Source organism: Hydra vulgaris, chromosome 12 (genome assembly GCF_038396675.1).
Source record: "Hydra vulgaris chromosome 12, alternate assembly HydraT2T_AEP".
Classification (NCBI taxonomy): domain Eukaryota; kingdom Metazoa; phylum Cnidaria; class Hydrozoa; order Anthoathecata; family Hydridae; genus Hydra; species Hydra vulgaris.
This window is the reverse complement of record NC_088931.1, coordinates 79,733,307-79,758,830: the sequence shown is the minus strand read 5'-3', so window position 1 is coordinate 79,758,830 and position 25,524 is coordinate 79,733,307. Positions and strand designations below refer to the sequence as shown.

The 25,524-nt window shown below is 28.3% G+C and overlaps 2 protein-coding genes across 2 annotated transcripts; both read left to right on the top strand.

Annotated features, from left to right (window-relative positions):
• The first annotated feature begins 14,397 nt into the window (after window positions 1-14,397).
• LOC100201097 (prefoldin subunit 6) lies at window positions 14,398-14,871 on the top strand. The gene has a single exon (XM_065814595.1). The coding sequence runs from the start codon at window positions 14,442-14,444 to the stop codon at window positions 14,832-14,834; it is 393 nt and encodes a 130-aa protein (XP_065670667.1). The 5' UTR covers window positions 14,398-14,441; the 3' UTR covers window positions 14,835-14,871.
• A 507-nt stretch (window positions 14,872-15,378) lies between these two features.
• LOC100214238 (RNA polymerase I-specific transcription initiation factor RRN3) lies at window positions 15,379-25,224 on the top strand. Its single transcript, XM_065814592.1, has 2 exons — window positions 15,379-16,387; window positions 24,461-25,224. Exons 1-2 carry the CDS (start codon window positions 15,494-15,496, stop codon window positions 25,205-25,207), a joined length of 1,641 nt encoding a protein of 546 aa, XP_065670664.1. The 5' UTR covers window positions 15,379-15,493; the 3' UTR covers window positions 25,208-25,224.
• Window positions 25,225-25,524: the final 300 nt, after the last annotated feature.

Sequence of the window (25,524 nt, the reverse complement as noted above, 5' to 3'; positions counted from 1 at the left end):
CTGAACGCAAATATCTTTACAACTTGACGTGATGGTAAAAAATGAGTTGCATATTTGAAATCAAAATGTGAAATGCAATCCAAAAAACAAATTGTTTGCTCGGCACCAGAAAAAATTTTTTTTTTTTTGTTGACCTTCAATTATAATTGATTGCAAAAAAGCAACAAATTTGTTAAACTATTTTTACTTAACTCTGTAAAATAAGTTGAAATGCGCAATAAATTTGTTAGATTGATTTTTTCTTCAAGACTATCAAACAGCAAATAATTCAGATATAAAATTATGTCAAAATATGTCCATAAAAAATATATCTTACATATTTTATGTCAGCAGAAAATAATTCAGACATAAAAATATGTCAAAATATGTCAATCGAAAATATGTGGGACATATTTTATGTCGGCAAAAAATATGTCTGAAAATATGTCGACAGATCTGCCAGACATATTATGTCGTAACAACTCTGGTTAAAACAAGACTTTACCGTATTTTATGTTTATATTTCTCCGCAAGTTTTTAATTTTTTCAAATTGATTTTTATCTATTTTAGACTAACTACACTGTTAAGTGTGAGATGTAAAATGAGAGTAAAATCTTTTCTAAAACATAAAGCTTCGTAAAACTGTGTAATCTTGAAATTCACCTTTACTGAAATTGTACGAACCGATAAATTTACTGAAAAATCGTGTTAACAGGTTATTACATTTTTGACAAAACCGTTCGGAAATATTTACAAAACATTTTTATACTTTTTTAGCGGATTCAACTACCTAAAAATATTTAATGCTATGCTAAGACTATATTGAAAGCAGGTAGCTTATTGGTATGACCAATATTTTACCATACCTAGAAATGTAAAACTGCAAATTAGACAATCTAATTTGCAGTTTTACATATAATAATAAATTTACTTTTATACTTTATTTTGGCTCCGGTCGATATTTTTTTGCCTTACATTTATATTTTGTAAAAAACACTGTAAAGCTTATTTTAAACGATAATTAAATAAAAAAAACTAAACAAATTTGACTCAGGGCATGTGTAAATTCATAACATAAATTTCGCAAGTTTATTTACCAAAAAAAGTTTCAATAGGTTAGTCTGAAAAGCTCGTTTTCAGACTAACCTATTTGAAGCTAAATTTGCCTTAATTAACATACAAGAATGGACTTTATTGTATCCGTTTTAATTAGTGAAACTACTTATTTACAGAGACGTTAAAATCTAAGGCTGGAGCTAAACTATGCGTAATCTATTTTTAATTACGAACTACAAACCTATTTTCCGTAAAAAAAATTTAAAAAAATTAAAATTGGAAAAATCTTTAAGAAATGCAAGTAAAATCCTCATTCCGCTTAGATCGTCCAGACTAATCTATATGCGGGATAAGAATACGTACCATGTAATACCAAAAGACCAATTCTTTTGCTCTTATTTTTTTTTTGCTCCCTCTTTTTTATGGGTCTTTAAACCAGCCCGGGCCCAAACACACATAGATCATCCACACCATATTTTAAAAATCCGGGAAATTGTTTGGGTAAAATATCCGGAAAAAATCAGAAATATATTTTTTTTTTTGCTTTTGGCCGAGTTGTTTCTAATTTTTTTTTCAAGCAATTTCTTAGTGTGAGCGATAAGTGAAAAAGCTTAAAAAAAGTAATATATTGCAAAAATATATGCCTAAACTTGAATGTACGGAAAACGTATTGGATATGCGGAAAAACTAAAAGTTGAAAAAATATCCGGAATTCCGGAAATATCCAGAAAAAGATAATCCCTAACAACACACCGCAAGCCCTACCCCCTCCCTTCACAACGGCCTTGCTTATTTAATGTAAACAATTCTCTACGTCAAATAATGCTTTTATTGAGATAAGGGGCTATGAAAATAGCCGTTTTAAGAAAAATTAGGATGAAATATCTTTATTGAACACAATTCCTTCTCCAAGGTAAAGCAGCACAAACTGTTACAATTTTGTCACAATTAAAAAGAGTAACTGAGGTAGCTTTATCAGTTATGTTTTTAACAGTTTGCAAAGGCAATACACCTTGAAGAATGGTGTAACGATTTTTTAACAGCCCAATAACTCTTTCTATATGAATCCTTACAGATGATATTTTGCGAGATGTTTCTACCTCTGAAGCAGAGTTGTGCTTTACTCTTTGTAAAGGCTGGATTAATTAACACAGAACAACTTCCAGCTGCAAAATCGTCTTCTAAAGTAAAGCCTCTATCTGATAAGATTTGATTACCTGGCATATGAAACTTGCTAGATGTAAACTCTGATTCTTAAGTTATTTGATAATCTGAAGCTCTCTCGCCATAACATTTGGAAATAAAGTTAATTGCTCCAAGATGTGTGCATGAGATAAGACATTTAATCGAACAATGTTTTTTATATTTGCTGTAAAATTGTGCTCTTGCCATAAGAGATGACGGTGATTCCACAAAAATCTCAAAACAATTAATAATTGATGTTAGTCTTAGGAATTTTTTCTTGAAAACAGGAGGGATTGTTCCATATATATGATCTCGATCTTGCATTTTTATTAAATATTTTAATTTTACATACATGTCAATCCATTTCCAAAAGTTATCCAATGCAGTAGTTTTTTTAAAGTCAAACATAAATGATAACATGTCAAAGCTAATGTCGTGCCTTAACTTTACAAAACAGAAAACTATTTGATCTGCCAAACCCAATTTTTTAAGCAAATTTTCTTGAGCTCCTTTGCATAGGAAACACAACAGCTTTTCTAATACTGGAAGGCTAACTCCAGTAAGCATATTGCACTTATCAGGATGGGCTCGAATTTTATTTATTCCTAAACTGCAGTTACTACCTTTTATTGACATGTTCTTTGACATAAATAAATCTCTTTCTAATCGAAGGTTATTTATTTCGATATATAATTGTTGTCTTTCCGAAGTTGTCACATGTCTTCCAATGCCAATTTCAGATTTCTCAATTAAACTTATTTCCGAATTCAAAAGACTATTGGTTGAACTTTGCTGAATATCTATGTTTACAGCAACACTCTTTTCTTTAAAATAGAAAAAAATACATAAAATATTTTGTATACTTATATTGTGTTTAAATAACTTTTAAATAATCAACACCTTCTATATAATTCTTACTAGAATCTTGGACTGGAACATCTTCATTAAATAAAGGAACACTGAATTCTGAAAAATATTTAAAATTTTTTCACAACTTTTGCAAATAAAAGATAATAGCAAACAGTAAACAAAATCAAAAATCAAAAAAGATAAATTAATTTTAAGTTAAAAGTAACTGATACCTTGTTTATTTACAGTGCTGGAACATTGTTCTAAATTAACTTTGTTATGTAGAGATTTACTAATGACTGGAAAAATATATTTCAAAAAACTATACTACAATCCAAAATGCAAAAAGAAAAAAAAAATTAAATAAAAATTAATTAATACCATGACTATAACTGGAAGATTGTTCTAAAACATTTTTGGAACATACAAGAGCAATGACATCAGATTGTTGCAAACACCCTTCAGTACTAACTTGGATATCATTTTCTGCTAAATATAAAATAAATTTCTTTATTTTATGAAAAATTACTGGAGTAGTTTTTAAACCTTACAACCTTTATTATAAATGACAATGAATATCATTATTGTTTATATACAACAATTTAAATCATAACTAAATTAAATAATTAGTTTTTTCACTTACTTTCATTAATTATCTTCTCTTTTTCGATAACAAAATCAACTTCGTCACTTATTGATTGAGCAATAGTTTTAATTTTTTGCATGCAGAAACACTTCTGAAAGAAAATTGAAAAGTTCAACAATGACAAAGTAATTTAAAAAAGTGACTCGAAGCAGACAATAATATTTACTTTGTCTATTTATCCTCCTATTGACTCTGTTAATTATGTTACTATTGATATTTCTTTGAGGAGAACTTATTGTTGCAGTATTAAAAACTGAAGGAACTGAGTCCGGATGTTTCTCAAAGAGTTCTCTTTTGCCTAAAATTTTTAAACAAGTTATATTTATTGAAATTTACTTAGTGTATAAAACAAAAAGTTTAAGAAATGCTGTTTACCAGTAATAAAGTGTGCTGAACAAACATAAACATTCGAAGACTTAGGAGACCACAGTTTGCTCAACGAAGTGCTATCTGCAGCACGATTTATCGCATTTAACCATTTTCTTCTAACCGTTTCATTCTTAGGAATGCGATAAAATTTAAGTTCTTTGTTTTTTTTACAATTATTTATGCAACCTACAACACAACAACTCCTTGGCATCTTTTTGTCATAAAAAACAGTTGTAACGCTATTTGATATTTGTGTTTGTTTTCCCTCCATTCAAGATGGTTAATTTATTTCGCAATTTGGCGTGACGTCACGCCGACTAGATATATATATATATATATATATATATATATATATATATATATATATATATATATATATATATATATATATATATATTAGTAGAACATCACTTAACAAAAATTTTTTTTTAATTTTACACTGTGTTTCATTAACAAAGATTCATCAGAAAAAAGTGATTTTCTACTAATATATAATTGCTCTGTTCTTTTAAGAACATTGAGCACTCTATTGTGTAGAATACATTTTAAAGTTGTTTAAATTGCATATTTTTATATTCTTTTAAATAATTTTACTTTATAGATGCCAAAAAAGTGTTGTATGGCTGCAAAACTAATTACCAACGCACTAAAAATAATAAAAACTTTGAAAAAATACCAGTTTATCGTTTTCCTAAAGATAAAGAACAAAGAAATATTTGGATAAAAAGTATTCCAAATTCTAATCTTTTAGTTTCAGATGAAACTATTATTTGCTCATTACATAAGCCAACAGTTTTTGAAAAAGTTACTGTTCAAGGAAAACAAAGACCGAAAATGCCACCATCTGTATGATCAGGAATACCCTCAAGTCAAATACTTACTCCATTACCACGTCATCGCACAACATGGAAATCTTTAAGCATTGTTAGAAATGTTAGAACTGATGAACTTAGCACTTTTTTATTGGCTGATACAGCAACATATATTGATTTTAAAAATGTTTTATTAAATATTCTCAGGGTTTTTTCAGTTTAAGTAATAGCATATATGATTGAAAAAACAATTAACGACTTAACAGCTGATTAACATTACATTTTATGATGGTATTCCTTTATTTCTTGTTAAAATTTTCGAGAATTTACATTTTGAAACATTTTATTGTGGAATAAAATGTTTTATAAAAGGTTTGTGTAAAAATTGTATAAATATTGTTGATTCTTGGTCAAAGTTTGAGGAAATACTTCATTTTTTAAATGTCATGAAAATAGATCATAAGAAAAACATTATTCAGCAACAAATATCAGTTATGTTTGCAAAACTTATTGGAAAAAAAATATATGAATCAGATACAATTATACGTAGTTTTGAATATTTTTCAACATCTCGTGCTTTATACAATAAACAAAGAAACGATTTTCAATTGCTATCAGTTAGTACTTTGACACGCATAGCATCAAAAGTTTGCAAAATTGATGATGCTAGTTTTTTAGACTCAGTTTTCCGAAACATTGAAGAAAAACAAAAATTTGTATAATTATTCACGATGAAGTATATGTCAAAAAAATGATGCTTTACCATGGTGGAACATTGTTTGGTAAATCTTTAGATGATCCATCATTATTGGCTAAAATTGTGTTGGGAATTATGATAGTATGTCTCAAAGATGGTCCTAAATTTCTGTACAAGATGATTCCAATTTCAAAATTAATTTCAAATTTTCTGTTTGAACAAATAAATGGCTCTTGAAATGTGTTGTAAAAATGGCAAAAGAGTGAAGCAGTTATCTGATGACACTGCAAAATCAATTCACCATACTTGCTATGGTATTGTTGAGCTATGTATATATTTATTAGCAACAAGTCATGATTATGTTCTTCTTGGTATGTTTACAAGTGACCACTTAGAAAAAGAATTTTGGAAATTGAGACAAGGTTCTGGTGGTGCCTACTTTATAAATGTTCAACATATTCTAGAAAAATTGCATATAAATCACACATCACTGTTGTTATCTTTAAATATTGACATAGATTCTTTTGATATGAGTTCAGGTCATGAGTGTGCTTCTTGTACATATGTTTTATGTGAAGCAGGTAGTAAAATATTTGACAATTAAGAAAAACTAGAGTCATCAATTTCTGATACTAGCAAAATGTCTTTGATTTATATTACTGGTTATGTATGTAGAAATGAATATAATGAAAACTTTTTGTTCAATCAAACATTACTTTATTATGAAAAGTTTGGTGAGTACCTTAAGTCTATAAATCGTTGTAGTCTTAAAATTCAACCAGACAATGTTTGCCAATTGGTTTTTTTTTGCTTTGTCTTATTCCATTCGATAAAAGATAAAGTTTGTCATAAGTCCTTATATGACATCTTTTTGCTTGTTTTTGAATTTTACTATTTTGAAATTAATCAAAAACATTGCAACACACTTGCTAATATATTTTTAAACAATTTTTGTGCACAAATTACACCAACATCTAATAAAGAACCTACATTAAAAGTTATATATTTGTCATAAATTTATCATAATTTTGTTTAGAAAAGAATGATTTGTATCTGTTGTTGTTAAAATATATGCAAATATTTTCTTTGTTTTAATTTTTTTTTTAAATATAAAATTTTAACTTTTAATTACATTTTAATATAAATATTTCTAAATAAACTAATTAAACTAATTAAGAGTCATATTTTGACTCCAAAATATAATTTTATAGCAGATTAATATTGGATGAATCAACAGATATTCAAGATAAACCTCAAATGGCAGTATTTGTTTGATATGTAACATCAATGTTACATATCAAAATATGTAACCTTGATGTTACATATCAATTGATTTGATATGTAACTTCAATGTTACATATCAATTGAAAGAAGAGTTGCTACTAAATCTAGCAATTCTTCTTTCACAAGAACATATTGATGTTCTTGTGAAAGAAGAGTTGCTAGATTTAGTAGAGCTAAAAAACACAATTCGTGGAATTGATTTAAAGGAAGCCCTTGACACTGTTCTGGTGAAAGCCAATGCTCCTAAGAACAAGCTTGTTAGTGGTGCAACAGCAATGGTTGGAAAATACATTGGGCTTATGGGTTTACTAAATAGTGATCCTACGTATCCAGAGTTTATCCAAGTTCATTGTATAATTCATCGAGAATATTTAGCAGCAAAACATTTTAATTTTCTAATTGTTTTTAAATTAGTGCTGGAGATTGCAAATTATATTCGATCTAATGCAAAAAATCAGACAGTTTAAAAATTTCAGTAGTGAATTAGATCTTGCTGACAAACCAAGTGACTTGTTGTTTTACTGTGCTGTCAGGTGGCTTTCAAGTAGTGATGTTCTTTATCGGTTTGTAGAACTATTAGAACCAATTAAATATTTTTTGCTTAAAAAGCAGAAGACATTTAAAATCTTTGATGATGTGAACTTTTTGCAATATTTTTTATTTTTAACTGATGTAATGCAACATTTACAAAATCTGAATTTGTCGCTTCAGGGAAAAGAAAAAAAATATATATATAAATATATATATATTTTTTGTTCTTTATTACAATATTTATTACAATTTAAATAAACAAAACTTTGTTACAATAATAAAAGTTAACAAGTCAAGATATCGTTAAGAAATAAATATTAAAAATAAATATAAAGAACACGGATTACTCAAATAACTGGTCTTGCTCAGATTATATTTAGTTTTCAAAAAAAAATTTTTCATAATGATCTTACCTTAAAAACTTTTAATCAACTTCCTCAAATGAAGAAGATGACTCATAATCCTAATCCTACAATTCAGTATGATTATAATAAAATTAAATTATACCGGGAAAAACTACAGAATTTATTCGAAGACTTTTAAAACAGGTTTATAGATTGGTATGCTCTTAAATCATCATTAGCATTTTAGTAAACCCTTTTTTAATTGATATAATTTGTTATTTTCAAACGCAAAAAATTTCAAGGTGGCCAAACCTGGGCGAAAATTTTCCTGGTTGATCAAAGTTTTATTTTCAAACAATTTATAATAAAAAATGTTTCAACATACGGTTAATTGTGCCTTTTTTATAAAATTGTATATTTTAAACTATTTCATATTGATTCGCCATATTTTATAATAATATTTAAAAAAAAGGATTTATCTATAACATCGCCAGGAGTGAGCACGTATAAAAGTTGGTAGGCCGATTTTTGCCTGAAAAGATGTGAATTTCTTCAATTTTCGAATTTCAAACTTTCCTTAGACAATTTTGTTTTGAATTACGGACCTTAAAAAGTTAAATTTGGTTTTCACATAACATATGAATTTTAATTTTTTATTTGTTTTTATTATAAAACAATTTTGTATTTATGGCATGGTATTGGACCACTGTGCAACGGCTTGATTTTGACCGTTATAAAAATTAATAAATCTGTCACTGCCTATATCGCCCTCCCCCCTCTTCCCCTTTCTTAATTATGTTCCTGATGCGTCCAAACTTAATGGTTTTTTTTGTGTTAAAACAGAAAATGTAAAACCGTTTTGCTTATCAATATATATATTAATCCAAAGTCTTTAAAGCATAAGCACTGAGTTAAAAGGGTTTTTATAGTTAACACTAATTCAGACGTATCATTAAAAAATTCAAACTTAATGATTTATAGTTTCAGTATAAATTTTAAAATTGTTAAGTTGTAAATTGTAATTAATCAATTATAAAATGTTGTAATGTAATTTATATTTTGACTATAATATATTTAGTTATGTACATATAAATAAATATAATATATTTAAATATATATATATATATATATATATATATATATATATATATATATATATATATATATATATATATATATATATATTGTATATATATGTATATTATATATGTATATAACATTACGTTTCATCAATTAAGACTCAGAAATAAATGTTCAAATTATTAAAACTTCAACTTTTATCAAAAATTAAATCACAGAAAGTCATTAGTCAAGTTTTACACATTTGGAATAGTTATATTAAATCCCCCATTTAAAAAAAGATTTAAAAAAAAAACAACCCAGAAGTAAACAGTTCTAAAGTATTCCTTTTTATAACATTATTGTAAAAAAAATTCTTTAGAATTGTTTACTTCTGCTATTTTTTAGATATATTTTTAAAAGAGGGATTTAATGTAACTATTCTTTTCGCTCACTTGTTTTTATAATTTTTTTAAAAACTTATTTTCATGCCTGCATTTAGAAATCAATTCTGATTTTTTGTTTAATAAGCATTCTTAGTTTGCATATGTAATTATTTCAAATTTTTTATGTAGGCATATTTTGCATTTTTTGGAAAGGATTTTTAAGGATGGGTCAATTCAATATAAAATCATCAATATTTTTATCTTTCAATTCCCATACGTATTTTGACAGCATGGTGTTTTTTAAATATTTTTTAATTTTAAAGGATTGTTTATGGCTGGCAAAATGTTTTTTCCATTCACCCTCTGTTAAGACAATGTATTGTTTATCAGGTACATTAAAGGAAACAACACATTTGTATGCCATATTTTTTGATAAACATTTCTTACTCATTGGACAATTTTTTTTTTTGTTTACAATTAGAATTTTCTAATGTTTTTTCATTACGGATTTCTTTTTTGTTTAGCAAAGCATTACTGTGACCTTTTATAATTCTTTCTCTATTTTTGTGCAACTAACTTTGATAATTTTAATAAAAAAATTTTGTTTAATTTATTGCATGGTGGGAAGTGTTCATCAACCAATTTTAAAAACACTTTTCCTATGTTAGTGGAAACATTTTTGAACCAAATTACATTTCTAGTTTTATTTCGTTTTTTTTCTATTCTTTTTTTCAGGGTCAAATTTTAGTTCAAAATTTTGAAATCTACTTTTTTTAAGGGCATCTTTAAAAAATTCATTTAGAGCAATTTAATACATTTTCACCAGAGGAGTTTTGGTTTAGCCTGTTATTAATTGAAATCGGGATTTGTTTTAGAATTTGGGGTGAATGATTTGAGTTAATATTAATATAAAATAAGTTATCATTTGGTTTTATAAAAGGCTTGTATGAGTTTTCAGATATGTTGTATGTGACATCAAGAAGGTTCACAATTTTTAAATTTATACTTATTTTGATTTAAAAACCAATATTAAAAATAATTCCTATATATATCTTTTTATATCTTATATGTATATCTTTTTTAATCTTTTTTACGGTTTTTGAAAGAATTTATTGTGTATTAGACAGAGGCAGGGAGGCTAGAGCCATTGCTCTTGACATATCTAAGGCCTTCGCCAAAGTTTGGCATGCTGGTCTTTTCCATAAGCATGTTTCATATGGTGTATCTGGGAAAGTTTTTGAGATTATCAAATCAAAGTTTAAAGCAAATAAATTCATTATAAATAAAGTTTTGCATGCCTTTTTTTTTTAATTTTCTTATTTTCCTTAAAGTGAAGTAATGTTTGTTTGCGTATTAAAAACACTTTAAATTTTTTTTTTTATTCTGCATTTATCAATAATTTTGCAAATGTGTAAAAAAACAAAATTGAATAAATTTACCAAGCATCTTTGATGTATTTAATAACTTATTGACAAGAATAAAAATTATTTGAAAATAAAACTCCCTTATGACATAAATCTCTTAAATTTATTGACATAAATCTCTTAAATTTATTTATTGACGTTCGTCAATGAATAAAGATATGCAAGTCAATGTTCATTTAAAAAAAAACAATGTCGCGCCCTGGGATAGTTAAAAAATAGTTGGCAGATGCGATTGTTTCAAGATAATTGTAATGCTTTTTTTTTATTAAAGAATTTTTTATTAGAAATCATATTTCCATGATAAAATGGTTTGTAATTATTTTTTGATAGCTTCTGCACTCATTTTGCCTTAAACTTTTTAAAAGGGCTTTTTAGTCAAAACTTGCAAAGAGTCGTGACCAAGTCGTCAAAAGAAAGTATTATATTTGTGGTCATATAAGGTGTGCAACTGCATACCTCTTGCGCCAAGGCCTAATATATATATATATATATATATATATATATATATATATATATATATATATATATATATATAATTTAAGGGGTAAACAGATTCTATCTGTTGACCAGCCTCGCACCCCTTCTTCATCTATTAGGCTGGCACAGATTTATTTTTAATACATTGATTCCAGTTTAGGATGTTGAATGCTGGATCTTCTTGACTCAATGCATGGATTTTGCTTGTGTCTCTGTTTTTATGACTAGAAAACTCATTCTATTATCTCCTAATGAGGGTACAGCTCTAAAACTAAAGAATTTAAATTTAAAGAGTTTTATGGTTCTGAGGCCGGCTGGTAGTCAGGTTTCCCGAACTCTGTGGTAGCTCTCAGAGAGGCTGATTCCATCAACAGCTAAAAAATATCAAAGTATTAACAGTGCCATGTTGCGCATGGATGGTGTCCCTGTTTGTACTTTTGGTGTGCATTGTCAAGACCATATTTGGAACCCTTTGTTACAGCTTAGGGTTTATTAATAGTAATGGGGCAATTGCTTGGGCTATTAAACAATGTACTGAGTACTATCTATGCTTTGAGTCAAGTTCTTTAACAAATTTAAAAATAAATAAAGTACCAAAGACTATAAAACACATAAAACCATCGTCATCATTAAGTTCTCTTTCTTCTGTTGAGTCTTATCTCTTACAAAGTTCACCAGACCTTCTTGCTCTTTATACTAATTTGAGTTCAGCTGTCTCAACTTGTGATCTTAGTGTTGATGGTTATCTTCCTTTAATTCGTAAAGACTCCATTATTCACATGCTTGGTCTTGGCATTTAAATTCGTCAGAATTCCCCTATTTATTAGGAAACTAGGTTTGAATCCACAGACTATTCTTTTACGTGCTTTCATTTAATGCTCATCACACTGAATGGCTTGGCTCTTGTGTTAATGACTCTGCAGACGTTAAAGCCCACAACTTTTACCTTTCTCATTCCCTAAGTCAAATAGTCAACTTTCCAACTGGCTTTCCAGACAATCCGAATAATTTTCCTTCTCTACTCAACTTATTTCTTGTTTCTGATCCTAGTCAGTGCTCAGTTTCTCCATATTTACCCTTAGATGCTTCTGATCACGGTTTGATCTCTCTAAAACTATTATCTCATTCTTTTTCATCATCTAAATACCCCTATCATCGTACCTCTTACAACTACCGTTAAGCTGACTGTGACTCTTTCCATGATTTTCTTTGTGATGGCCCTTGGGTAGAAATCTTTTGTTTTTCTGCTGACAAATGTGATTCTTACATAACTTCGTGGATTCAAACTGGCATGGAATCTTTTATTCCCTCTTGACAATTCCAGGTCAAGCCTCACTCTTCTCCATAGTTTTCCTTATTCTTCTCCATGATTTCCTGTGGGTAGATGAGTCATCTACCCTTCGTCTTCTAGGATTAACATTTACTTCTGATCTTTCTTGGAAACCTTATGTCAAATCTGTTGCAAAATTAGAATCTGCTAAGGTTGCATCTCTTTATCGAGCTCAACACTTTTTTTCTCCGGATTCTTTCCTCTATAAATCTCAAATCCGGCCTTGTATGGAATACTGTTGCCATATCTGGGGTGGATCTTCTAATGATGCCCTTTCTCTTTTAGACAAGTTGCAATAATGCATTGTAAGCATAGTTAGACCTGCTCTTGCAGCCAACCTCCAACCATTTTCACATCGTCATAATATTGCTTCTCTTTCTCTTTTTTACAAATACTATAATGGGCACTGCTCTAAAGTGACAGTGTCTCTTGTGCTATCTACTAAAATTTATTCTCATGTTACTCGTCATTCAATTAAGTCTCATCCTTTTTCTGTGACTGTTCTTAAGTGCTCCAAAAACTCTTATTCATCTAGTTTTTTTCCTCAAACATCAGCTCTTTGGAATTCGCTTCCTTCATCTTGCTTTTTCTGATTTATATAATTTGCAATGTTTTAAGTTGTCTGTCAGTTATTATCTTGCTCTATAATCTTCATCTTTTCTCTTCCATTAACTTCTAACTCTAATTAGTGGTTGCTTGCAGCCTTGTTGGAAGCGAAGATGTTAAAAAAAAAAAAAATTTACTTTGTACGATGGTTTTTATAAATTTTAAACAATTATTTTAGCTTTTAAAATTCTTTTATAAATTAATTTACAAAAATTTTACCATAATAGTTATTTTAATGCTTAAAGAAACCAGTGCTTTTTATTACACTATTAAATTTGACTTGTTACATAACTTTTGTTTTCGCACTAAAAATATTTGCTACTAATAGTGATTTTAAAACTAATTCTAGAAAAAGTTTGAAAAGATTTATGAAAAAAAGGCCATATTTATATAAATGTAATTAAGTGTAACATTCTTTGATAATTTAAATAAAATGGATTTATTGTAAACATTATAACTAATTTATTACTTTATTTAATAAAGTAATAAGTAAACTTTATAATTTATGTATTTAATATATTTACATCGTAACTTATGTATTGAATAATTTTATATTTTTATTATACATTTTTATTACATATTTAGTTATCTATTTAATAATTACATAGTTTATGTATTTAATATATTTACATAACAATTTATATATTTAATAATTACAAAGCATTTCGCATAGTATAGTAATTTTTGAAAAACGTAATATAAATATATTTTCCTTTTCAACCTTTAGTTTTTTGAGTGTAGATTTTTTTTTTGTTTAAGATTTTCTTTCTGTTAGATCTTTCAAATTTTCTTTTTATTTTCAGTGCATTTCAGTTGTCAAAACATATTGCATAAAAAAATAATATTTTATGCGTTTTCAGGAATGGCGTTAGATCGCACTTCTTTAATATTTATCGGACATGTCCGGCAAACTTAAGTCTTTCAATAAAAAAAATTTTTTCGAGCCCTGTATATATATATATATATTTTTTTTCTTTTTTAATGTTAATTTACCTCCCCAAGGCTGTGAAGGCTACTACAGACTAGGAGGCTGCTCAGTTGTGGTTATAACCTTCTATCAACTCTATAACTCTGAAACACGAACCTTGACGGACTAGGCTGCTGCTCGGAGAATCAAGTTGAGTGTGATACTAGCAGGGATGTGGTGGGTGGTCAAACTCGGAACCTCTCACTTATGAAGCGAGGGGTCTACCACTACACCACTGCCGCACTTATATATATATAGATATATATATATATATATATATATATATATATATATATATATATATATATATATATATATATATATTAACATATTTATTCAATAATATTTTTGTTATTTCATTATTTGTAAAAATTTGTGCTTGAATATTGAGTAATATTAAAGTCTATGAATAGAATGTGTTTTTAATATAGATAAAATAATGGCAAATGCTAAAGCACAAAAGTATCTTCAGAAAGAAGTTGAAATTTTTCAAAAGTTACAAAAAGATTTTCAGAAATTATTAAATGGTCGTCAACAATTAGATATTCAGTATAATGAAAATAAAATTGTTAAAGATGAGTTAGACTTGCTTGAAGAAGAAGCAAATGTGTTCAAGTTAGTTGGTCCAGTTTTGATTAAACAAGATTTATCAGAATCAAAATTAAATGTTCAGAAACGAATTGATTATATCCAAGCTGAATTAGCAAGGCATGATAAATCTATTAAAGAAATTCAAGAGAAGCAAGAAGAAAAAAAAGAGGCATTAATGAAGTTACAACAAGAAATGCAGATTGCAATGCAAAACCATAGTAACCATAGTGATAAAGTTTAATGCTTTGTATTTTTGTTCTAAAAATATATTCTTTTTATTTTGTATTGTTTATTGAAACCTAGATTTTTTTGTTGTTTCTATACTTAATTCGAAGTTTTTTAACTATTAACTACTACATAAATTAACATAAATTAAGTTTTTAAATTAAGAAAAGTGGTTATAGTTTTTATCTTTACATTTGAAGTACTTTTTACATTTTTTAGCTAATGAGTTTATAAATGTGAATGTTTAAATATTTGAGGTTCTTGTTTAGTTTTTGATATTTCTTCAATAAAACAGCTTAAATATATAAATTTACAAAAGAAGAGCTTAATTTATTTTATAAAAATAAGCTTATTAAAGATTAATTAAAACATTTTCTGTACTATAGATGTAGTTATCACTATAGATGTTGTTATCACTATAGATGTTGTTATCACTATAGATGTTATTCATTAGGTCAAAGCAATTATTTTTGTACTTATATAGAAAAAAATGAAAAATAATGCACAAAAAAAAGGCTTATTCCATATGAGTTTGTTAAAAAAATTAGTTTAATAATAATAAACTATTTCTTGTTTTTAGGGTTTGTGTGTAAAATAGCTGATTTGGATTGATTAGCTCAATTGATTTCAATTGGTTTGATTTGGTTTTAATAATAAATTTAATGTTATTAAATAATGAATGAGTTTTGTGTTAAAGAGGTTGTTCTTCAAGGAATATCTTGTTTGAATACTGGTGATAGAAAGCAATATGATGTTTTATTGGCGGCACTTCTCAACAAAAATATATCTAACGATATCATTAAAGAATACATAGTTGAATTTAGAAAGATGGTATCATATATTAGTAAAGATCATGAAACTTTGATAGGTGTTCTTTTAAAATTAGATTGGAATCATTATGACAGCGAATTCGCTTGTTTATTTTCAAGTTTTTTGACAGAATTAGTATCTGCAAAGCCTTACTATTTAAAATCTTGTGTTAAGCGTTTAATTCAACAATTGGTTCCAAAAACAGAAGTTTTTGATGCAGAGTTTGAACACCTTAAAATTACTTTTGATTATGCACATGCTGCTCTAAAAGCTATTTCAATTCTTGCTCCAATATCTTTGAAGTACATCAGTGAAATATTTACAAATAATTTTCCATACATCGAGAAGAGTTTATTTGTTATTAAGTATTATATTTTGAATGCTTTGCAATTGACTCTATATATGAAGGAAACAAGATTATCCATACTATCTCTCATCATTGAAAAAATGTTGTCTATAGATGTCAGAATACCAAGGGCATCATTAGAAAATCAAAATGAAGATATATTGCAATTCGAAGATGATGACTTAAAATCTTCAAATGAACCAAGCAATGATAGAGTTTTAAAGTTGGATAAGTTAATGATGATTTTGTTCACCTTTATTCAATCATCTTGCTTGAATGATGGAGTATTAGTTTTTGATACAGCAAATGAACTCTCAAAAGATTTATTGCTTGTTTTTGAAAATGTTATTTTAAAAACACAGCAGAGCTCACATGTACAGTTTATTATTTTTTATTTTGCTAGTCTAAACAAGGTAATTTATGGTTTGTTTAAATATTTAATGTTACTATATTGTAAAATCAGTTTTCAAATCTTTTGAATATTTATTAAAGTCTTTATTTTGATTAACACCACAATCAATCTTATTTATTTTTATTTATTTATGATTTCTTATTCTTAGATTTTTTTATTTTAGCATTTTTATTTTTTTACTAATATTGTTGACTAAAACTCTCATCATACGAAATTAATTGGTTCTACCTCACTGATCCAACTGCCATTACTTGTTGTAAATTTATCAGAATATATATTATTCTTGTATCAGTATTATTTTTACCTGCCCCTTTTTAACTACTGGATTTAAATATATATCTTTTAATTTACTCTTTGACAGTTTATTAATCACTTTTTGATTGGTTAGAAGAGATTTTTAGAAGAGACAGTTGTTAAAAGAGGCATTCTCGTTTTTTCTAATTCTAGAAAATTATAAATGTAGAGGTTCTATTCTCCATATCTGTAATTATCTCATTTGTCTTTGTATGGATTACTGTTGCCATAATTGGGTGGTTGTTTTAATGAGAGCTTCTCTCTTTTAAACAAGATCCAAAAATATTTTGTAAATTGCTCTAACCTCCTTGTCATAAGGTTGTATCTTTTTTCTTTTCTTTAATTAATACCATGGTTGTTGCTCAAGTAAGCTATTATCACTTATTTTATTAAAAGCTCAATTATGCATGACTTTAACTGTAACTGTTCTTTTGTATTCAAGGATCTTTTATTCATTTAACTTTTTTATTTTTTCAAACATCAATATTTACCTTTTTGCTTTTCTGAATCATACTTTTTAAAGTTTTTTAATTTTTTTGTCAATTGTTTTCTTTCTCTTTAACACTCTTCTTTGCTTTCTGTTAACTCCCAACTTCAATAGTTGTTGCAGTACTGGGAATGGAAGCCAATCAATGATCAATGATCGTCTATATTTGAAAAGTGATGTTTTTATCTTGCAATATCCATTCTAGACAATCAGATTTGATCAGCAAGAATTGAAAAGTAAACTTAATAAAAAATTTAAATACCTTCAAAAATAGTTAAAATTTTTAAGTTAACAACTAAATATTTTTGATCATTGTTATAAAAATAGTTTTAAGACCATAAAAATCTTACAACAAGTTTACAGTAAAAAAAAGCGCAAAAGTATTACTGAATAAGCAAAAATACAGAATAATAAAAAATATGAATATTTTTTATTGGCGGATTAAACATAAATAGCAATCAAAATAAGTCAATTAAATGCTAATTGTTGATTAATTAAAAGTTAAATGTTAAAAGTTAATTAAATTTTTATGAATGAAATTTTTTTTGAATAAAATGAATTTAAAATAATAACCTTAAATGATAAATTTCTTTTTAAAGTTCAATTAATAAATATAGCGATCAATAATTATTTATTTTTGCTAAATTGTTTAATAATCTCAAAAGTTTGATATCATTAGATGTCAAAACAATGTTATAGTTTTTGCTTTAACTGTTAAAATTGATTAAATAGAAAGTAAAAAATTATCATCACAAAATAGAGCTAGACAAAATACAACTGATAATTATTTCATTTTAATAAGAAATAAATGAATCACCCACAAAAAAAAAAGTATTACTTTTTTTGAAATTTATTATTTGAATCGCCTAAAACAAATGATAGATAATACCCATAACAAAAATGATATTTTCATCTAAGCATCAGCGTTACCACACTGTCGATAAAAATGCGTAAAAATATGTAAATTAGTGTAAAATGCGTAAATCTGCGTAAATTTGCATAATTACTGCGGTAATTTTGCGTAAAAATGCGTAATACGCAAATTTACCACATTTGTCACTTTTTACCGCATTTTTCACTTTTTACCGCATTTTTCACTTTTTACCGCTTTTTATCACAATTTACTGCTTTTTATCACAATTTACCGCTTTTTTTGCTGGTTACCTAAAAACTAAACAAGGATTTTTTAAATTGCTTTTTGTATTTCTATTAGTAAATTTTACATTTACAGTTTAAACAAACAAGTTATTAATAACAAATTAATCATCAGATATTTCATCATCTGTCTCTAATAAAATATTTGCAAGCTCAGATGCTCTGTACTTTTTTTCTTATTCCCCTTCCGATTCGACAATTTTCGAGCTTTTTTGCTTCTACTTTGTTTTTGCTGGAGTGTCATTGGAATAAACAAAGAGACACTATGAGGTTGGTCTTTACCTTGGGTCCCTTCATACCCATCTTGTTGAGCTAGAGTCCTTTGACTCTCTTGAGTATCTAACTGTAGCTGTTGTTGCTCTTTAGGTTCAGGACCAGTTTGAGTATCTGATAGAGTTGGAGAGCCTTTTCAGATGCACCTCTTTTTTTAGTTTCAGTTTGAAACTAAAAAAAGAGGTGCATCTGAAAAAGCTCTTTTCCCTGTTGGTAAGTCTTCTTAGTTGGTAGTGTGACATGTGGTAATTCATATGGCTCTTCTTCGCAAGTTTTTTCCCAATCATTGAGGTTAGAAGGAACCATGGGTAATTTTGACTCACAAAAACTAACATGCTAGTGTTTTCTGGTTTTACGTTATGCCTAAAATCAGTAACCGTCCTACCTCCTTCTGAAAACATTCTTTCTAATGAAGCAGAAGTCACAAGTTTAGCCAAGTAAATTCTAGCCAGACCAGCTAGCAAAGGTAACTCATTTTTATTTTGCTTTCACCCATTCCAAAGCATCCACATCCCTTTCAGATAAGGCCATAGTCTGATACTTTTTAAATTCAAGCATCAAGGGTGGCTTGAGCTTTTATTGGTTTGACTGTGAAGTCCAAGGGTGTTGCACTGAAACCTGCCTCCTGTTTTTCAAAAACTCAAAGTTCACTGGATCCATAGTTTCGTCAAAATCTGATGTTTCTAGCGAAGTATGATCATCAACCAATGACTCGTAGAACTGGATTGTGGTTGGGTGATTGTCAACCAATTCCTTGATAGCGGCTTCCCTCCTTTCCTCACTCTTTGCAATATTTTTGAGTGTATATCCTCTATGGGTGCAGAATTGAACCCACATTATAGTATTTGACTCCAGCGCCATTATTAGGTCAACCTTTCTCAAATTCTTCCATGAAGTTGTCTAGGCACTCTGCAACTTGATGGTCACACTCTTTAACGTCATTTATGGTTTTTTGCAAAGAAAGTGGATATTTAATGTCTTTTTGAACTTTATGCATAGTCACCTGTTTTTCAGAAGACCAAGAATCAGGGCATCACTTACATTTGCCAGAAACGGTAAAATGTTGTAAATACTATTAAACTCTAACTCATCCGAAATCAAACTTTGAAGATCTGGTTTGTTTAGAGTTTCCAGAGCAACCAGTAAACCAGCCTTCAATCTGAGGATTGACTTGAACATCATAAAGTTAGAATTTCATCTTGTTACTATTGGCAGAATGATTTTGATGTCCTCCCTGTCCAATGAAATTTGGTGGGTCCTTTGAGTAAGTCCTTTACATTTCTTAATTATAGCATTAATTCTTTCTGATTTTTCTACAGCCTTTGATAAACAAGTGTTGAGCAGATGATCGGCATAGGTTAGATGATCACTGATCTCTTTGCTTTCCGTGATTGCTTTCATGTTTGCTCCAGTATCAGTAACACCCACTATGTAAAGGTCTTCCCTCAAGGAAATTGAGAAATCATGTGGTCTTTTCCTTGTGCAAGCAAAACGCCTGTATGTCTCCCAATAAAGTTTTGGCAATTTATAAATAAGTTTTTGAGTTCAAAGTAAACATAAAGCAATGTAAGGGAGACAAAGGGATCACCATTTCTTGCAATCTATCCATCTGTAGTGAAAGCTGCCAATTCGCAATGCGGGATGTCTCTCTCAATTTGCATTTTTACATCACATCTTAGATTGCGATAAATCATTGGCAGCTTGTATTTAGATAAGGTGGATGAACTTTTTAGATTGGCATGTGGACAAAGATAATTCAGCAGCATTTTGAAGCCAACAGTTTCAATAACATAAAATGGGAGGTTAGAGAGAACTAGTGCAAGGGTTAGGATGGTATCAAATTCCAACTGTTGTGCACTTTGTGAAGGTTACTTTATGGTTTCATTTAAGTCGTCCATTTTTGTTTGATGACTTGATGATGCACCATGTGGGAGGCTATCAAGCCTTTTGTTTTTATTAATAGGACCAAAATATCCTCTTATGGTACTGGACTTATCAGCCTCTGCTTGAGCATTCCTCTTTTCTTGAACTTTTTTCTCTTTATTTTCATAATCGACTTTTTGCATCTGGTAAAAAGATAGTGGATTGCAGGATCTGAAAGAAAATAGTGAAATTAAATGTTTAAAAGGATGCGTAAATAGCTCATAAAAAGCAAATACATGAACCACAAGACACATTAGTGTATTTTGAGTAATTCAAAAAATGTTGCATTTTACTCAGAAATTCTGGGTTTTCGCGCACTTTACTGCATTTAGGCAAAGTTACTGGAGTTTAAAATCACTGATCTCAAAATGTACTTGGATAGCGTATATGGAAAATTTTTTGAAGCCAGTTTTGGCCTCCCAAGATGGTGGCGGATATAAGGAACGGCTATATGAAAATTATGAAACTGATGATAATCAAGTTTTACATCTTTAGCTCAAATATTGATAAGTTTCGAATAAAAATCTATTTTTTTGTTTAGCATATGATTTTTTTCATAAAAATAACAGAATATTACATATTTATATAAACTTAAAATATAAATATGTTTTATTTAACAAAACAAATTCTTACAATAACTTGTTGTATATTAACTTTCTGTTTTTTGTTTTTTAGAATAAATATAATAAAATAAAAAACAAATTCTCAGTAAAACTAAGTACGAGTTTTAGTTTTAGTTTGCTTAATAGTAGTAAAGAAAAAGCATTTGTTAGCTTGTGCAGAAATCTCAAATTTAAAATAATTAGCACATGTTATATAATTTATGTACCTTTTAGTTCTTAACTACCCAATGCTTGTGCTAGAAGGTTAGTAACACAACTGCATGTTGTGTTATGAAAATATAAAATTAGTCAAAATTGTAGGTAGACACCACTGTCGCTTACGATGCAGTTATGTTATCAACCTTTTAGCATACTGCAATTTTTAATCGTAAATTTCACTTAAAAAGTATATCAAATATTTTGAACTTTAATACTTAAATTAACAATTTCTTTAATTGTCTAATTTTTTTTAATCATATCATTTCTTTAAACTTTTTAAAATTTATTTTATTGTCTTGTTTTGCTTTCAAAACTCTGTTTATTTATTTTCTTTCATATTACTGTAAAGTCTTATAAGATGTACATCATTCACCGCTAAAAGCTTTGATCGCCGCGATCTTGGGAGGGGAATTTTGGCTTTAATTTTTTTTCAAAAAAAACAATAGAATACTCTATCCAGTTATATTTTGAAATCAGTGGTTTAAAGTATACTTAATTATAGTAAGAGTAAAACACTTACTTTAAGCGAGCTTTAACTCCACTGGTGCTACCTTGAGATTTAATCACTTTTTTGTGCTTATTGCACTCAGCAAATCCTGATTTTCTACCAGAGGTGTTATCCTCTTCTCTGTCAAGCTTGGTGAAATAATTCCAAAGAGACAAAGTTTTTTCTAGATGGTTTGATTTGGTAGTGGTTTTGGTATACTAATCAGATCAATGAAGTTAGAACTTTGAGACTGTTAGTCTTTCTTGACTTTTGTCAAGCTTGTATAGGAGGCTAGTTTAATTTTAGAATGTAAATAATTATCTAATAACTATCTGATTTGATAAAAAAAATTAATTTTTTACACTATTTTACCATAATAATCACCACTTTTACTAACTTTTATCACAAATTACCGGATTTACCGATTTTTACCGATTTTACATAATTTTATCATTTTTACGCAATTTACTGTTTTTATACATTTTTACAGATTTTACGCATTTTTACCGTCTTCTGTAATAAGAAAGCGTAAAAATGCGTAATACCTGTTTTACCACATTTTCCCAAAAAAAATTTACCGCCATTGCGGTAATGCCGATGCTTATTTCCATTATTAGCCCTTTTTAATTGCAATTTTCTTTGTATAGAAAAAAGTGCTTGCCTCATAAGTGAGAAGTTCTGAATTCGATCCCACCATGTCCCTGGTAGTATCACACTCAATTTGTTTCTCTGCCCAGTGGCCTTTTTCGTCAAGATTCATGTTTTGGAGTTATAGAGTCTGTGATAACACAGAGTTTATTTGGGGATACCTTTTTTTTTTTGGCAAGATGAAGAGAGGGGTGGGGGTGTCTCTGTGGTAGCCTTATCCCCCTTTCCTCACGAGTAAAACTAATGCTGCTACAATGATTTTTAAATATCACTTTGTTTGTGATCACCTGGTTTAGTTTTATCTACGAGTTGCTATTTGAAATCAACTCCTTATCGAAAATAAGGAGTTGATTTAAAATAGTTTTTAATAAAGCTTTAAAATAGTTTTCAATAAAAGTCTAATTATTGAAAACTATTTTAAAAGATTGAAAAACTTTGAGACAATCAATTTATTGATTGTTACAAAGTTTTTCAATCTTTTTTTTATGCTTAATTTACTAACTGGTATTGCTGAAAGATTCCATCATGCATTAGATGGAGGCGATAAAGTTCAGCATATTAGTCTTATTGAGACTGTTAAATCATTTCTTTCTAACCGCTTTATCAAAGTCATCCTCGAAGGTTAATACTTTTCTTCATTTCCAGTAACTTCTGGGGTACCTCAAGGTTCTATCCTTGGTCTGTTTTGTTTCTATCCACGTTAATGATCTTCCTGACAGTCTTACATCTAAAGTGGCTCTATTTGCTAACGACTCAACTTTATACTTCTGCCTTGACAAAAAGTCAGTCAGCCAATCTTGATCTCACTTCTGTACCAGTTTGGTGCTTGCACTGGGTTGTGAATTTTAACTCCAATAAAACTCAGTTATTTACTGCAAACAACTATCAAAATATTGTCAACACTTCTATATTAATGAATGGCAACCATCTCACTGAGTCCTCTTCTTTATGTCTTCTTGGATTATCATTGACTACTGATCTCTCATGGAAGCCATATAAAATCGACTGCAAAGTTATTTGCAATTAATTTGTTAAGGTTGCCTATCTATTACATTTGCTAAGGTTGCCTCTCTTTATCATGCTTGTCATTATCTTGCTCCTGATTCATTTCACTAACTCTACAAATCTCTTATTCTTCCTTGTATCGATTACTGTTGTCATATTTGGGCTGGTTTTTCTAGATATACTCTTTTTCTTCCTGATAAGGTCCAAAAATATAATACACAAAGTTGGACCTGCTTTATCTGCCAAGCTTGGGCCTCTCTCCCATTGTTAAAAGGTTGCATCTCTTTCCATTTTCTACAAATAATATCATGGTTGCTGCTTAAAGAACCTATAATCTTAAGTTCCATCTACCAAAACTCATTCTTGCTTAGCTCGTCATTCAGCAACTCGCTTTGCTCATTCAGCGACAATTTTGCTGAATGGCTTGTAATTTAGCAATGCTGCATCCTTTTTATTGTTTATGTTCCTGCATTCTCTAAAAACTTCTATCTAGTTTTTTCCCCCACATTTCAATCCTTCCAAACTCTCTTCCATCATGTTTTCCTGACTCATACAACCTTCAAAAGAATGTGACTCTATAAGAAAATTAGTGATACTCATAGACAGATTGTGAATAGTAAGTGCATCTGATAGGTTGTGCTAGAGGAAGTTAAGGTAGTTTGACCATGATGGTAAAGTTGATATGTTTTTACATCTCTCCAATGTTTTCTATCACTACATTAAACCTGTTTGTTTTTGTTTTACTAAGTTTTTACTTGTACTTTTCAAATCAACAATTTTTGTTGTTGGTGTTTTTTTTCACCCATTTAAATTTAGGGTAAGAACATATTCAAGTAATTATGCCTAATTACTTAGAAATTTATTAATAGTTTAAAATAGAATAATGTAGAAATTGAACCAAATTATAATGTTAGAAAAATTATGGTTTTAAAAAGTATGATTTTAAATAATTTTTAAATGATACACCTTTTTTTATTTCAGCATTTTTATGAAGAGTTTTTAGACTGCTGTTGGACAATTTTGAAAAACCCAAACAAGGCAGTAATAATCAGACAAGCTTCTGTTAGCTATATTGCAAGTTTTTTAGCAAGAGCAAAATTTGTTGATCAAAAGATAATAAGAGAACAAATGAAAAAGCTAAGTGATTGGATTCTTCGGTATATAGAGCATCAAGATAGCAATCATGCTGTTGCTGAAATTAAAAAACATGGTGCATTTTATAGTGCATGTCAAGCATTGTTTTACGTTTTTATATATAACTATAAAACAATATTTGAAACATCAAATGGTTTAGAATTTGCAAAATCATTAAATTTTAGTCGAATTATTTTCTCTAGACTTAATCCATTGAAATTTTGTATGGAAACCGTTGTAAGTTATTTTGCTAGAATAACTCGACTTTATGAGGTTGTTTTTTGCTATAGTATTATTGAGCGAAATAACAGAAATACTTTAGCCAGTTTTTCTTTTGGAAATAACAATACTTCTTCAGATAATCAGTTGGAAATGTTTTTTCCATTTGATCCTTATTTGCTCCCAAAATCAGTTTGCTTTATAGAGCCAATATATTTGGAATGGAGCGGAAGAACACAAAACAGTAGCAATGATGAAGATGATTATGAAGATATTGAAACAGAGGCATCTGATGGAAATAATGAAAAATGTCTGATATCAAGTAGTTTTGACATGATGTGTATATCACCAGGGTTTCAAGTTAACAATCATTGAAAAAATTTATTTTTTAATATTTGTTTCTTATTTCCTCCCTCAAGTTAGATACATTTATTAATTTAACATTTATTAATCTTTATTTTTAATGAAACTTTTTTTTATTATTAAAATCTATTATTTGTTAAAATTATTTTAGAATATATTTATTTTATATTTTTTTGTTTTAAAAACTGTTAAAAATAATTTTAAAAAAAAAAAATTTTCTTAAGATTTACAAATTTTTTCTTAAGAATTACATTGTTATTATTGTGTTTTATTATTTTACTTCATACAAATCTTTTTTTTTTTTTTAACTTTTTGTGATATAAAAATAT